The sequence below is a fragment of the Excalfactoria chinensis genome, chromosome 4 (assembly GCF_039878825.1).
Source record: "Excalfactoria chinensis isolate bCotChi1 chromosome 4, bCotChi1.hap2, whole genome shotgun sequence".
Taxonomy (NCBI): Eukaryota; Metazoa; Chordata; class Aves; order Galliformes; family Phasianidae; genus Excalfactoria; species Excalfactoria chinensis.
In genome coordinates this window covers 77,957,564-77,973,315 of record NC_092828.1, presented here as the reverse complement: position 1 = coordinate 77,973,315, position 15,752 = coordinate 77,957,564, and the positions used below count along the sequence as shown (strand labels likewise).

Below are 15,752 nucleotides of genomic sequence, written 5' to 3'. Positions count from 1 at the left end.
GGGGAGAATTGTTTTTCTCTTTTTAAAGGGAATATGAAACCTCAAAAATAAGATAAAACATCACAGTCTGTTTCTAAATACTTTGCATCTTAATATGGTTGAAGTTCAGGCAGTAAGTAATTTCTGAGTTTTTCCCTTGAGCTGCGTAGTTCTTTTCATATGTAATTATTCTCTGAGTGCATTAGATAATGCTATGGTTCCCACAGCTGTATACACATCTATAAATCATTAATGAGGCAGTTAACTGAAACAAAACTATAAAAGATTTGCATTACCCGGCAGAACCCAGCCTTAATTGACTTCCAGTTATTTACAATTAATTTTTCCATTTGGAATAATGATTGCAAGTAACTTTGGGTTGGTTTTTTTATTACTCGGGAATTAGATGCTGACTATTCATCAAAAGTTTTTACAACAGGATTCTGTCAGTGGACAGTAATGAGGTGCAGGTAATCTTACTTTTACATACACATACACCCCCAGACATTGGCAGAGGAGACAGGAGTGGGAGCAGAGGGTTTGTAGTAAAATGGGGACAGGAGTACGTGGGGTTTTGGGGGTTTCTGTTGTGTTTTTAAATCGCATACCTGAGTTTATCAACAATGAATTTCCTTTCCTAATTTCAGCATCTATCTGAAAGGCAGCACAAAGAATAGAGCTGGCTCTGGCTCTGGCTGGAATAAAATGCATGCTTGAGGAGTGAGTAAATATTTCTATCTGTCTTTCCTAGAAGACTATAAAATAGAAGCTAAGAAATAAATAATGTAGAAGCTATTAAGTAAATATTAATTCATTATGCTATTTAAAAGATGACTTTTGTGGAAATACACAGCACAAAGTAAATCTCTGTAAGCTTGTCATTATTTGCAAGGCATAGGCATTAAGGCCGTGAGTCAGACTCTGGACATGCACAACAAAAAGATCTGCTCTCTCTGCCATGTAAGCATAACTCTCATTGACACTAATAGGCTCTGAATGTGTTCATCAGGAAGAGATGTCATGTTCAAATTCCTAATAAAACTTAAGCCGAAAAGAGCCAGAGCCCATTTGCAGCAGCTGATGTTATCTTACATTATCTTTCAATCTTTAATTTTCAAAACGCCTAAGCAGTTAGATCCCATCAGTACTAACTGCTGGTCATTTCTCTGTTTCTCTGTCTTAGCTGTAAAATCGTACATATGGAAGTGCATTCTACTGAAACCACTGTCCTTGGGAACTAGTCCTTCTCTGAGACTTAAGCAAACAGGACCTTTTTTCCCCTTTGCTACTCTCACTGAATACCAGATGCAAAAATACATTGTCAGGCTTGTTTCTTTCTTCCCCTGCTGCCCACTCCAACATACGGCTGTCATGCTAAGGAAGGAAAAAAAAATCTTTCTTGTTTCAAAATAAGTAGTTTCATGTCCTTCAATTTATATTTGAGTTTCTTTCCATTTATGAAAATTGACTAGTCAGGCTGCTCAGAGCGAGGAACTGGAACTAAAATCAGCACAGTGAGCACAGAAAGGGGTGGCTGTAACGAGTATGAGATGCTTTGAATTCTCTGTAAGTTCTGTAGACCGAAAGACAGACACTGGTAAATGGGGGAGGGTTTAATTCTGAGCAAAGGTGAAGTAGCGGCTGCTTTCCTCGCCTTATCAATAGGTGCCAGCAAAAGGCCACTATAATTGATCTAGAAAATGTGGGCCCCGTGACAATCAAACACGCGTAACCTTGAAAATCTTGCAATCTAGTGCTGAAGTAATTTTTTCCCAGGTTATGTTCTGCTGGATTATGTTACGATGTGTAATGTAAAGTAACATGACAAGACTAGACATGGGTCATTCAGTCTGTCAGTAATTCAGAGCTTGGCAAATTGGTCCACCCTCTTCACCAGTCCATGAACTTTGCAAATATGTAACTTATTCAGGCTGCACCAGCTAGTACATTATTTTAGCTAGAATTACCTCCGCGACGTGTCAAACCTGAGAGGCTTTTCTCTTTGGAATCGGGCTGGTACCAGATGAGCAAACTGTATTATTATTTTCATTAAGCTACCACATTCTGTCAACACCCACTGTTGGCAATTACACTGCAAATAATTGCACAGTTGACAAAATGTGCAGCAGAATTTAGGCCATCATTGTCAGAATGTGATCACGATGCTTCTTTTTGGGCTTGATTTCCTGGGGGTGGAGAAAGGCCTACTTTTCTTCTTGTAGCCTTATATCTCCTATCACCTTTTATGCAGGTACGTGCTAGTGCTGTCATCACTGATCTTTTCTTTCACTGGCTGCAACTATTTTAATAATGAAAAAACTGAGAACTCCACCGAATTCCAGAAGGTATTAAACTGATCCACACCTTCTTTCTTATATGTGCTATGAGCAGTGTGTTACTGCCTATCTTCAAAACAGGGTGTGAGGGAAACAAAGGCTTTGGGGCTTCCTGAAAGTTTTCTTTGAAGAAGCCAAATATAATGTCCATGAAAAGGTAGCATTCAGCTGGTGAAAAATTCTGTTTATTTCAAAAACTATTAACTACCAAACATACGTAATTTACTTACCAGCTCTGTTATAAATCAAGAGTCTTAGTGCTGCAGTGCTTCTCATCACAATAGCAGACATCTCATTTTTCTGTGACTCCTTGCAGTGTTACGAGCGTGGCCTGGTTTTGATTTGGTTTCAGAGACGGTGTCTGCGGATCAGCTCTGTGAATTAAATACAACTGCTTTTCTCTTTTTCCCTTCATTTTTTAATTTTTTTTCCAAATTAGTGTGAGCTGAACATAATATATATTAGAAGAAATAAAGGATTACAATCGAGGTGTGAGGAAGTCATTTTTTCCTTGGAATGTAATTTCAGAATTAAACTACCAGGAGAAAGCTATGAAAGGAATCACTGGTTTCTCCACTGCTTTACACCTTGTAGAGTCATTTCAACATGTGTAATGTGGGTGTCAAATGCTAATAAATCAGCTGTCAAATGCTATCAAATACTTGCACAGGTGCAAATGATCACATAAAATGCAAAGCGCTGATCTGACACCAAAAATCTCTGATTACCATTTCTGTCTTCATCGGTTTTATGGAACTATTAAAAGAAAACCCCAGTCCAATAGGGAGCTTATTCCTCATTATCCAGGTTACTAGCTTTTTTTGGTCTCATTTCCTACTTTTAGCAAGTTTTACTTTTCCTTTTTTAAACTCCCATTTGACATCAAGAGAGAGAATGCAACAACTTAACTGGCATTGCTTTGGACTGATGTACTAACAAAAGCATTATGTTTCATGACAGTAAGAATGGTAGAACATTTTTTTTTCCAGCCAGAACATCTCTGTAAGAGCCCCAGCATCATCAACTGATGGCAGCACAGCTCTGGGAATAAACAGACTTTAGCTAATGGCAGGCATCAACAGGGGAAACATGAAACAGGTATGTCTTCTTCACAGACAGTGAGATATGACTGAAGTTAAATGCCGCATCCTACTAGCACTGGAGCCAGGTAAGGTTTATTCTTCATGTCTATTTATTTTTCTCTAATACCCATGTTTTTTCCCTTTGTATTTGGCCACTTCCATGTTGGTGGAGCACATTCAGCTTAGGCAAGTGGCCGTTTGCTAAGATGAAAGTTTCAAGCAAAGCCCAGACCCTAAAATAAAAACTCTGCAGGCACTGCATAGACTGCAGCCCTGGGGCTGGGCCTATGTGGTGATTCTGTGACAAAGCTGCTTAATGTCTGCATTAGGCTACCTGTCTGGAATGCACTCGCTATTAGGGATCGTATATTGTAATATTTATTATAAAAGAACTGTAATGCAACTGTTATTAGAAAGAAACCAGCATTCATCCAATGATTCAAAATCACCGAGCATCATACATTGTCTTACTTTGGTCTTCTATGAAAAATAAGTATGTGTATCTCGTTGGCTGACTGGAGCCCATAATACTACATTAGAGATAGATAGGTGGGTAGCTCTGAATGAACTTCCCACTTGCCTGGCTGTTCCATCACCACCATGTCTTTGATTCCCCACTGATCACTGCCAAATACTGGGCATTACTCTTTTATTAGGGAGGGCAAGCTCACGGATGGCTTCATTCAACTGAGCCTGCTGGTTTTTAATATTTGCATTTTTAGATAATGACCTTAAATACTGAGGCTGTCCCAACTCTGCTGGCGCACAGCTGGCTTTGTCTTAGAAGTAAGGTCTGCAATTAGCCAAGCAGATAAACTGACAACATACCAGGAGCTACGAGTCCCTAAAAAGCATGAAGATGAGCAACTGTATTTTAAAGACAGCAAAAACATTTCCTTGTCTCATAACTAAACTCAGCTCTATTGCAGCAGCCAAAGCAAAGAGATGGAAAAAGGGATCCACAACAGTTTCAGTGCCGCTTTTGTGCCACTGATGCATGCATTTTCAAAGAAAGATATAGCATCCAATGTCTTTTTAGAAAGCTTAAGTAAGTACTACAAAAGATTAATATTTTTAGTATGGTTGTGATGGTTCTGTGTTCACATTCAGTAGTTTGGATTATGTCAACAGTCCCTTAATGAAGATATAGTAAAATCTTACTGTATTTCTATATGAGTTCAGGATAATCATTCTTGTCTTAAAAAATGAGCCCCAGTAAGACATTTTCCTTTTCCTTTTATTACCACACTCCAATTTTCATGGAAAGAATGATCTATTAAGAAGCCGGTGTTAGCTGGCCATCAGAAACAGAAATGGATGATGGTTTAATGGAAAGGGAGTGAGCTGCAGCATTTATGCTGTGCTGACACCGAATCAGTTCATTTCAATTGATTTCTTTGAGGAACAATTATCAAAGTGTAGGATATTCATTATTTTTTCCATACATTCAGAATTAAAAAAATACTTCTTGTTTTTTCTCCCCTTTCATCCCAACTTCAAATAGCCCAAGACTCCCTTACTTGCAGACAAAACTAAAGCTAACACTTTTATTAACAGCAATGTTAGAAGGGCCTAACCACCCATAGTATGCACAACAAATAACTACAGCACATGGCCTCGCTTAACAAAACTGCAGACCCCTCCCATCTCTCTGCCAGGCAGCAGGTGGTCAGCAGGAGGGCTTTGTGCCAGCACTGCTTCCAGAGCTCACGGCCACACAGGGCCACGGGGCTGCAAACATGCACACACACACACACGTGCACACACAAGCGGTGGTGGAGCTCAGCTGAGGCCACAAAGGAAATTCATAACAATCTGGTTAGCCCATGATTTGTCATGTTACCAGAAATATTCTGTAAATAAATATATTAGTAGGCCACTTACTTGCAGATAGCAATTACTTAAACCAGCGTTCAGCTTTTAATGCACTGCCATTCATTTGTAACAGGGAGTGTTCTCGCTGTGTATGACTATAGATCCAGGTTTTAAATTGAGATTGGTCACTATTGATTCTGTTGGTTTAATGATGATAGCAGGGTGCATTACACAAGGTTCATAAAATTTCTGATATACGTGGGCCATTAGGGTGCCTGCATTGAGCCAGGATCACCTTGTGCCACACTGCTGTAGTGCCATGGGGCTGGGGGCTGTGCCCCGACTTCATGGGTCCTGTGCAGAGCAGCGTACTACCAGGAGGTGATAGGAAGTGAAAGAAAACAAAAAGGAAATCTTCACTTTCCTAGGAATGAATCTGTCACAACCAGCCACAGTTGTTGCTTGTTCTGGGCCCTAATACGTTCCTAAGTGTTAGTTACAGATGTGCTTGTTAGTTTCAGCTTGCAGCACAAAGCTCACTGTCTTGGTTTGTCAGCATTTATCAGGAGCTACCTAATAGGACTTAACAAAAGATTCACTCTCTGAAGTTTATCAGTTCCCTAAATCTCATTTACCAGTACTCTGACATTTAAAACTATTCTGAGAAGGGCAAATTAGAAATCAATGATGGGCTCATCAACCCTGCATCAATGCAGCTCTAAGAAATGTAGATCAGCCACTGAGGGAAAAAAGGCTGTAAGAGCCTTTACAGAGACCAAAGAAAAATGCAAAATATATGAACAGTTCAAGGGCTGAAATATTTAGTTACATTAAGTAAGTCTTTCTGAAATGCAAGATCTTGTCAAAGATCTGTCTGCAAAATCATCTGCAGTTCCAGCACTCATTCAGTCGATCTATCAGAAATTACGCAATATTTTTTAAACAAGAAGATTCAGAAACAAATATGATCTATTGGAGGATGCTGATGGAATTGAAACAGAAATTGATAAATAATCACAGAGTTCAGTTTCAGGTGCTGCAGCATTTAACTCACACAGAAGCTTTTATTCAGAATGCCGCAGCACTCACTGTATGCAGAGCTCTTTGTATCATTCATTTTTGGTCATTTAATCAGTGGCAGTGTGATTAACACAGTTATTAGAATGCCTGCAATACAACTAACGTGGAATGAACTGTGTTTGTGCATCCTAAGACATGGTGAATTACTCTGATAATTATTTCCATCACCTGTAGAATGGAGCTGGGCGTGTTTGTTGAACTGAGACCTGGTTAAGCCAAAAGGCTTCTCTGAGGGATCAAACACCAAATTATTTTCTTCTGCTGTATTTTATAGCATGGCTTGAAACTACACGTTAAAGTTAGGAAAAGTCTGTCCAATGGGACTCTTTGAGAAGAAAACCTAGTGATGAAAAAACTGTACACTGAACACTGTAGATATATTTGCAGTAATCCACATACAGCACATTCCCCAGAGATCTACCTAGTTTGCTTCACTTTGCTTTGTTTCATGTGACACTGATTGAATTCAGGGTGTAGAGGGCATAAATAGAAGCAGGCATATATAAACTTGGGTTTATAAGTATTGTTCCTTTGACCCACGGACAGGAGTAGTGGATGCTCAGGTGACTTCTTACTTACTTCCTCTTGTCTAAACCACCCACGTCATGAAAGGAGTCTTTCTGTTACCTGCAAAGTTTGGAATGTGTACCGTAAAATAATTAGGAAAATGTTTCATACCAACCCACCCTCTTTATTAAGTAAGTAATTTCTTCAAGTATTTTTCATAGTGCAAGTTATTGTTTTGCATCAGTACAATAACGATGGGAATTCACAGTCCAAAAAAAAAAAATAAAAAAAAAATAATAATCTTAAAAGATTTCCAAAGTCAAACAAAAAAAATTTTTAATACTGTATTTTAGCAAGAACATTTTTAACAAAGAATGTGTACTTTAACTTAATATGGTACAACAGAGAAACCATACTTAAAAGTTTCCATTATCTAACACTCTACTGCATATTCATTTTTTCATCTTAAAAGACCAAAAGCCAAGCTGAACTGAGCATAAAAAAGCATCAATTATAATCCTCATATTACGTCAGCTATTAGGGTTTAGCTCACACTTCTGAATTGGTCATCTAATGAAAGGACAATTTTTACATCATTCTTTTAAAAAATGTACACACATTTCTTTTTAAAACGTAATATATATCGAGTATCTGCTTCAGTAAACAAAGCTTAATTTATAAACACAATCGAAACAGCTCCATGTTGAACAGTTTCAGTGATAAACTGGACTTGTATGACGTACATCCAGTGAGGACCTTTGTGGCTTAAAATCATTGTGCCATTGCTATACAGTAATAGCTACCTCCTTAGGAACAAAAGAAAAAAACAACCAAAAAGAGTTCTTTCTTTGGGGGTGGGAAGGGGAAATAATTCCTGTATGTGCTTAAAAATACTAAAACTCCTTTCTATCTCCGGGGACCTAAAAATGATCTGTTGCAACAGGCTTGGTTTGGTATGGTAAGCTTGTAAAAAGTCTCAATATTTCTTAATGACAATACGGCAGTTTTCGATGCAGCAACAGTAAATTGCTTGAAATTGTCCTTCAAGTTTCATGCTACAAATCCTGTTCCTCACACAGTACTGAAGGCATCAAAGGTTGGAAGGGACATTTTTCATGAACTATATAGTCTTCAAATAGTGATCATTATACATTTTTCAACAATAGGCGTTTCCTTCAGTACATGATGGTAGGTTTGATGTATGTTCTGTTTTCTGTAGGAAAAAAAAAAAAAAAGAAGGAAACAAAGTCAATTACAGAGTTGCGCATTTTAGAGTGGTTTGAGATGTAGGTGGATCTGTGGGCTTTTTTTTTCTTGTCTCAAAACAAACATTCAGACCTAGAAGAGATACAGGCCAAGTACAAATGGGATCTGTTTTCACTGGAGAATGAGGTGCCCAATGACAAAGCCTCGAGAGCCCTCGGTTAGCACGGTTTGTGTTCCACAGAGCAGTGCGCCCACTGCCCACCTTCTGTCCTGAGCCACTTGTTTACGGTGCTTCTCCCAGCTGGCATTTGCTAGGAGAGGCTGTACACAGTCAGATTTGCATTTATGTCTCTTGTGACGTTTGTATTTCAGCTGAATGCTGTCTCCTCTCAGAAGGCAGTCGGTGGTGTACTGCCTGCCTGCGTAACACGGGTTAACATGGCATCAGCTTTGCAACCTACCATTATTATATGAACAAAACCTAGCGAATAGTGTGTTAGAATACAACTGCACCGTATTAAAAATAAGTAAACTGATAGCTGCTCTCCGGAGAACTGTTTTTTCACTCAGAAACCTACACTTCTCCTTTTAAATTATTGTTCTTTATTTAGGGAAACCAGTAGAAAGCCGCTTCCTTCCTTTGCAAAGCTATTCCTAGTTATACTACCCATCAACTGTGATTTTTCACATTAAGCAATGCTAAGTCCGGAGGAAAAATAAATATGCCCACAGAAACTACAGCTAAAACTACAGCTAACAAGAATCTATATTCTTGTTCATTATACAATGAATCATGAATTCACCCAGCTAAACCCACAAGTACTGATCTTGAAGATGATAGCAAAATGATAATATTGAGAAGCATTTTGTATAATGTTGACATCTATCCCATTACTGTTTTACATATGCCAATACCGAGCACTCATAAGGAAAGAACATGTATTGACCTGCTAACTGACACTGATCCTTGGAGCAATCTCAAACTTTGCCACATTTCAATTTCAAAATGCATTTCAGCTATAATATGAGTGATTTATCATTTAGCAGTAGCTGTCAAAGTAACCTCCTAGATAAAACAAAAACATCTGGAACCATAAACAGAGGAGAGCAGTAGCTGCATTTTAATCCAAATCCGACATGTTCACTTCATTAGGAACAGGAAACAGCTAATTAGTAATTGAATGTTTCATGGTTTTAAGGAGGCTCAGATTCTCCAAACAGAGATGATTTAATATGTATTTTGGATGTAAACAAGAATAAAGATCGGAAGAGCCAGGGACATAACATCTCTGGAGGAATGCTTGGGAGCATGGGAACCTCCAAAGAAGTGACTAAAATTAGCTTCAGGCCTCTGGCTGATTAAAATTATTGTCTTAAGATTTACTGTGGCGCATATTAAAGCCTGGGGAAAGGGGTAAGCAGAAATGCACAGACTGAACATTGTTGTGAGGGTTTTTTTGTTTGTTTTCTGCTTTTCCTTCTAGTTATTAGGAAGTTCCTTCCCATAGCAGACTATAGGTGATGTAACTTGTATTAACGCTGTGCTTCTGAATAAAGTTAGCCACTGGCAAAACCTGCAGGTCAACGTGACTGCCCCCAAAAAGTCACAGAAATACTCCTTATTGCCAAGCCAAAGGCTGACGTTCTGCTGGAGTGTGCTTTTTGTGAGTCAGTAATGTAATGGCACTGATGCTCTGCACTGAAACAGGCGGAGCACTGAGCTCTGAGCAGTAACACCCACAGTGCTGATCTCTTTGGGGTCTGGGCCCAGGACCCACATCTACTAAAAGGTCCCTCTTTTGCCTAAGCACCCACACTGGGTGGGACTTCTCCCAGATGTGCTTAGCATGTTCATGTCACACCAGTGGAAGTCAGCAGGAATGAGGGATGTAGCTCGCTAAGTGGCCACAAGGCACCCGCTGCAGCTGTATTTGGTGTTGCTACTTGTACAGATGATGATGGTGACCACATATGTGTGCACATTCATGCTGTTCCATTTGCTGACAAGGTCTGTGCAAAGATAAGCACAAGCACTTTCAAAGTAAGAGCTGACTTATCAGAAGTGGGAGCAGTAAGGAAGGCTATGATGAAATCAGCCTCTATCCTTCCCACTATTTTAAAAATAATATAAAGTATTTATTTAATTTTATAATTAAAAAAGAACACTTTTCACAGCCATGAACACAAAAGTTCTCTCTCATCTAAGGGAGCAAATTCACAGCTGTTACAAAATTCTTCATCCTTATTTAGCCACTTGAAAAACTCTATACATTGACAGGATTTAAGACAGATACAATACTTTGATTCTTTGCCCAATCTTTGCAAATACTTTGCGTATTTAATCCCTGCCAAATAAAATGTATTTGGAGATCAAATTTAACACCGACTCAGCTGGCTCTTCTCAAACACAGAGAGGGAGGGGAAGGTGTGAAGCAGCTGATACCATGCTCAGCTGGATGGCTGGGGCAGCAAACCCACGTGTTGGCTTTGGTCATTATACATACGAATAGCCAGAGCTCATCAGGCCATTAACAAGCTCCAGGAGCCCTCAAAGCTGTGGCTTCCTTCATGCTGCCCAGCCTGGCACCCTTCCTGCTGCCTGGAGTGGTGGGAGCCCTGCCTGCCTCCACCCTGGCTGGCATCGAACGCTGCTTACTGACAGAGCCAAAATCATAGCAGGAGACTACAGAAAGAGAAGCAGTGAATTATTTGGACTAATGTCATTCACCTGGCTTGTGATGTAAACCTGAAGCTTCAAAGTTAGTTAAAAGTAAAGGTCATGCTTTTCTAATATAACATATTCATGTTTATAAGGAATTTTATCTTTCAAGTTATTCTTCAAACTAAGCTAAGAAGCGGTCGTTAAGATAACTGTTGACCCATGGACTGACTACTTAAACTTTGGAAAAAGTATAAATTTTTTCCCTTGATTTCTTAAGGAGAGTTCAGTGGAGGTATCTATCTGTAACACTTCTGTAAGAGAGAAAACAAATGCCAAAACTGAAGCCAAGAAATGCTACTGATCAATAACCAGCAAACACATGGTTAGATATTTCCCCTTCTAGAAAGCTCTCTGTGATGTGCCAGAAGTCAAAAAGCATTTTTGCTGCTGCACAATAAACTGAACTCCATGGTGTTAACAACGTCACGCAGCAACCACCTATGAGGAATTACAGTGTCAGGAGCATCTGTGCTACCACTTCTACATGAATGACAACGTGATGCTGTCAAATTCATCTTTTTAAAGAATATTCACCATCTCCTCAGCGTAGCTGACTGCGAGCTACATACCATTTTATAGCATTTTACGGTACTATACAGCAAAGATTTGAATAAATCTGTGTGCAATAAATGTATTCTTTTATTAGGTTTATCCCTTAATCAAATATTCATTTATGTGGGCTTCATTCTATTAAAAAATGAAATTATACAAAGGTGAGCAAAAGTGTAGATTTACAGTAGTTTAAAGCCTAATCTCATTCTCTAGGGGTAATATTGACAATATAAAAACTGTATAAATGATATTCCCTAACACTAAAATATGCTTATGAGCCCCCTGTGCATGTTATACTGCTTTACAACCTACAGTGAAATGCATGACTGGCTTAATAAGCAAGACATTTAGAAAGGATTTTTTCCCCTTCCCAATGTATAACAAGGAGTAAAGATCTCACAATCTCCCTGTAAGCCAGAGCCTGTGTTAATAATTGTAATTCTCCCCAGGATGAGGCTGTCTTCCCTGAGTTGTTGGTCCGGGGTGTACATGCATCTCTTGTACTCTCCTTTAGCAACAACACCAACATTTGTCTTTCTCTTTGAAGGTTTTAATGTCTGTATAACAGGACAAATCCAAAGCAATAATTATCATCGCCTTATTTATTCACATTTTTCTTGTTTCTTCGTTTTCTCAGCTTATTTTTCCTGTTGCTCTCAGGGCAATTTGCATGCATATCTGAATTTCTGGAATGCTTTGTATGGCTTTGTGCTATCTTTACATCAGTAATTCACCTGTATTTCCATAAGAAGTATTTTAAAACAAAATTTCCATGTGTACCCTCACAACTCACATTGAGAACTGTGCCCCAGTAATGCTGGTGTGAAAATTCAGGCCAGGACGGGGAGCACGATGCAGCTGGCCAGCTGTGATCTAACAACACAGCTAGAAGTTGGGATTGTTCAGGTAATTTTAGCACGCTTAGTTGGAGGAGAACGTCACTGGATTAAGGAAATTTGCGATCTGCTCCACAACGAGAGAACAAGGATAAATGTGTTGTATTGCTAACTATAAATTATTCATGCTAGCTGTTATAAAACAAAGACAAACCCTACATGTTGCCAAGTACATGGGCAGCAGAATCTCACTTTGACACTTTGGATCAGGGAGGAGTGGGTAGAGGTGCTAAAGGCTGGGTAGGGCTGAGCCAGGGCCATGTGCCTGCAGATGCTGGGGAGCAGCAGGATGGTGTTTGGCTGCCCAGTGGCTCTGGCTCCGCAAAGCAGCTCAGAAGGTGGGACCCAGCATGGGGAGGGGGTTGGACATGAGTTGAGCAAAATGGAGCCAGCGTTTCAGTTAAAGCAGAGCCAGGTTGAGCTCTGAGTGCAGCAAAGATACAGAAAATACAGTGCCAGGACAGTAAATCAAACAAAAAAACCAAAACCAACAACTGGGGCTGGTTATCTTGATTCAGTTATTTTCTGTGCTGTGACACTCAAAGAAGTGTGGTTTTTCCCCAGCTTATGTCATGCTTAGAAGTACTGACTTGACTCTGTCAAATATTTCCACATCCACGTTACCAGACCTAAAAACCTGCACCAAAACAATAGGATTTCTAATGAGCCGCAATAGCCAAGGACAGGAATATGTTCACTGAATACTAACTGTGCAGATGCTGGATTGCCACTGTCAGTGTGGGTAGAAAGGGAGTTAACACAGTGGTTCCTGCTGAGGAAATATCCAAGCCTGCTGACATTGAGTTATTGAATAAATGTTTGAGCCCTTTGTAAGAAGAGAAAGGTAAGGACCTTCACACCCTAGTCTCCCAGGGAAACCTTTCCTCACCTTCTGTTTTCAGTAAATCACAACATCTCAGCCTCCTCCATCTCATGAGTGCACACCGAGACAGGGATTCAGAAAAAATATTGTGTAGTGGAAGTACAGATAGCACGGAGAGCAAGATCAATGGCACTGTTATTCTGCAGCCCTGCAATTTGCATCACCAACAGCAAGCAACGCAGCCTGTGCTGGGATGTCATCGCAAGAAGCAGAGCTACCTTTTGGTTAGCAGCTCAGAGGGACTGCTCTCCCTTGCGCCTGCAGTGTGTGCATGGCTATGAGAGCCTCGTCATTGGGTGCTTGTTATTCCAGGAAAGAACAAGAGAGGTTTTCTTGAAAACACAAAATGACACAGCTCAAGGCAGCTACCAGGGGATCACTCATTCAGACAGGACATGCATTAGAGACAGAGCACTGGGCAGGAAGAAGATCTAAGCCTCAGCTGCAGAAGCCAGGGAAGGATTTGCTCATGTGAAATACCAGGCATCTGTAGTTTAATCGCAGTTTCTACTTTCACTTTTTCTAGAGAAAGCAAGACCAGGACAACAGCCCTGTCCTTTCCAAGATGTGGATACTTTTCTCCTGCAATTGAAGAGCAGCAGCAGGGCTGGTTTCAGCAGATTACCACACTTGGAGGTATATTTTGATACAATAACTGAAGTCAAACCTTTTCAAAACCACAACCCCCCTTCTTTTTTTTCCCTCTTGAAACTTTTTTTTTTAACTTTAGGCTGGATTTAAGAACAGGCCGGTTACATCACAATATTAAAAAATGTATCGCTTGTTTTCTAAACAACAGAAATACGTTCCCCATTTCGACAGTCCTTCATCTTTGGCAAACAGATACTGGCAGTTTCTGTGCTGCCTCTCTGCTAGGTTATCTCATTTCACAGACAAAAGCAGCTGCAGCCCTCTGACTCTCCTATCACAGAGCTACGCGTTCACCTCAGAAAAGTCCATCCACCTACAGCGCTGCCTCATTCTCGAAATGTAGACTCTACTTTTTGCCTGTTGTTATCATCAAGCATTATGGTAACGGCTACTTTTTAACATTTTAAGATAACATTGCTTTGCTGATTGTTCCAATATCCCCTAACAATGAAATATAGTAATACAAAAGTTAACTAAGGTATAAACATGCAAAAGGAGAAGTCTCCCTGCGATCATAAAATGATGTTATTTTCTGTTCAGCAGTTCATGTTACTGCTGTTCATGCTAATTAATTAAAGGAGCTGTTGCTGTAATGTGCAAACAGGGAATCTGAGAAACTGAGAGGGCTTTTAGGTCTCGGAGTGAAGTTAAGTCAATCTGGGCGCGGGCAATCAAATGTAATGAAATCACTTGTCAGTGCTAAGCTTGCAAAAACTGTGAAGTTTGACTAGGGAGTAAAAGGATTATAATTAGATTTCCAATAGGATAATAACTAAATGGCAGAAAGCAGTAAAGAGAAAATATTACTTTGTTAGCTAATGGTGCTGCTGTTCGGTTTTAGTTTTTATCAGCACACTTGTAGTTGTACTAATTTAATTTGCTTTTATCAGCAAAAATGCACTACTCGAATGGTACTTGAATGTCATTTGCAAAAAACATTGATCTGAAGGTGCACTTAATGACACCCAGTATGTTTATTTTATGTGAAACGGAGATTGGTTGATAAAATGGTTGATGCACCATCTTCCTGGCCCAAGAGTGAGTTATGGAAGCAAGAGCAGAAGGTATCAGTGTCTGCATCGCCCGCTCCTGCACCTCTCAGCTACACAGGGGATGCCAGAATGCAGCAACTATTTCTTTTCCACCTGCCAGCTGAAGGGCCCTTCTCAGGTTAAGCTGTGCTGGACCAGAAGCTCAGGGGTATGGAGGACAGAGCTGCAGACTGTGAAGTCTGTAAAAGTTTTCGTCTTGTCAGCACAAAATTTCAGTTGAATTAATACACAAAGCATAGGGAAAACGAGCCTACTAAATGGAAGAGATTTATAACGCATATCAGAACCTCAGAAAATGAACAGCTTGTGTTAATAAAATCATTTTAAGAAATGAGCATAAAATATGATATGACTTAATCACTGCGCAGTATTTTTGCAATTTTCCTTTAAACTGTCTTAAGGAGATACTGGCAGTGAAACTAATTGAATTTCAAAGGAAAGGCACTGTGCGAATGATAGATTTCTGTCCAGCAGAGCTATTGACAACAGAAAAAGAAAGGTCTGCATTGACGCTAAGGCTTTTTTCTGTGCACTAGAGAGAGATTCTGGATGCTTGGAAACAGCTTTGTGTTAGGGACACGTGCTTTGACCCTTCCTCCTCCCAGGGCCCAAAAAACAAAGGCTGTAAATGAAGGGGGCAATGGAAAGAGTGTACTCAGATTGTTAAGACTGCAGAGCAGGAGTAGCTGTCAAGTTTCAGAAACTGTAAATCAAAGGAAAATAGAATAAAAAGATACTACAGTATCAACATAAATAAAAACAAAGTACTACAGAACGGAAACTCTTTGAAACCTAGACTGGCTCTATAGAGAGAAATCTTCAGAAAGCTTTTCTACCAGCTGAGAGTGCTTAGTGAAAGAACTGGATAAACTCATCACAACATTTACATAGCAAGAGGATTACTGAACTGAAATTGTCAGAGAATCCAGTGTGTGCTGCCATTCATGGCTGTGGTGAAGATGAGCAATGATATTCTGCTTTCACAGCAGGG

General features: G+C 39.7%; 1 protein-coding gene across 8 annotated transcripts in view; it reads right to left on the bottom strand.

Moving 5' to 3' along the window:
• Nucleotides 1-7,118: 7,118 nt before the first annotated feature.
• The window catches only part of DACH2 (dachshund family transcription factor 2), a 259,076-nt gene continuing 250,442 nt past the window's right edge, over nucleotides 7,119-15,752 (bottom strand). For all 8 annotated transcript variants that reach the window (XM_072336231.1, XM_072336233.1, XM_072336234.1 and 5 more), the window contains one exon: nucleotides 7,119-8,012. In XM_072336231.1, coding sequence (XP_072192332.1) covers nucleotides 7,956-8,012 — 57 coding nt within the window. In that variant the 3' untranslated portion in view covers nucleotides 7,119-7,955. The remainder of the gene's footprint in view (nucleotides 8,013-15,752) is intronic.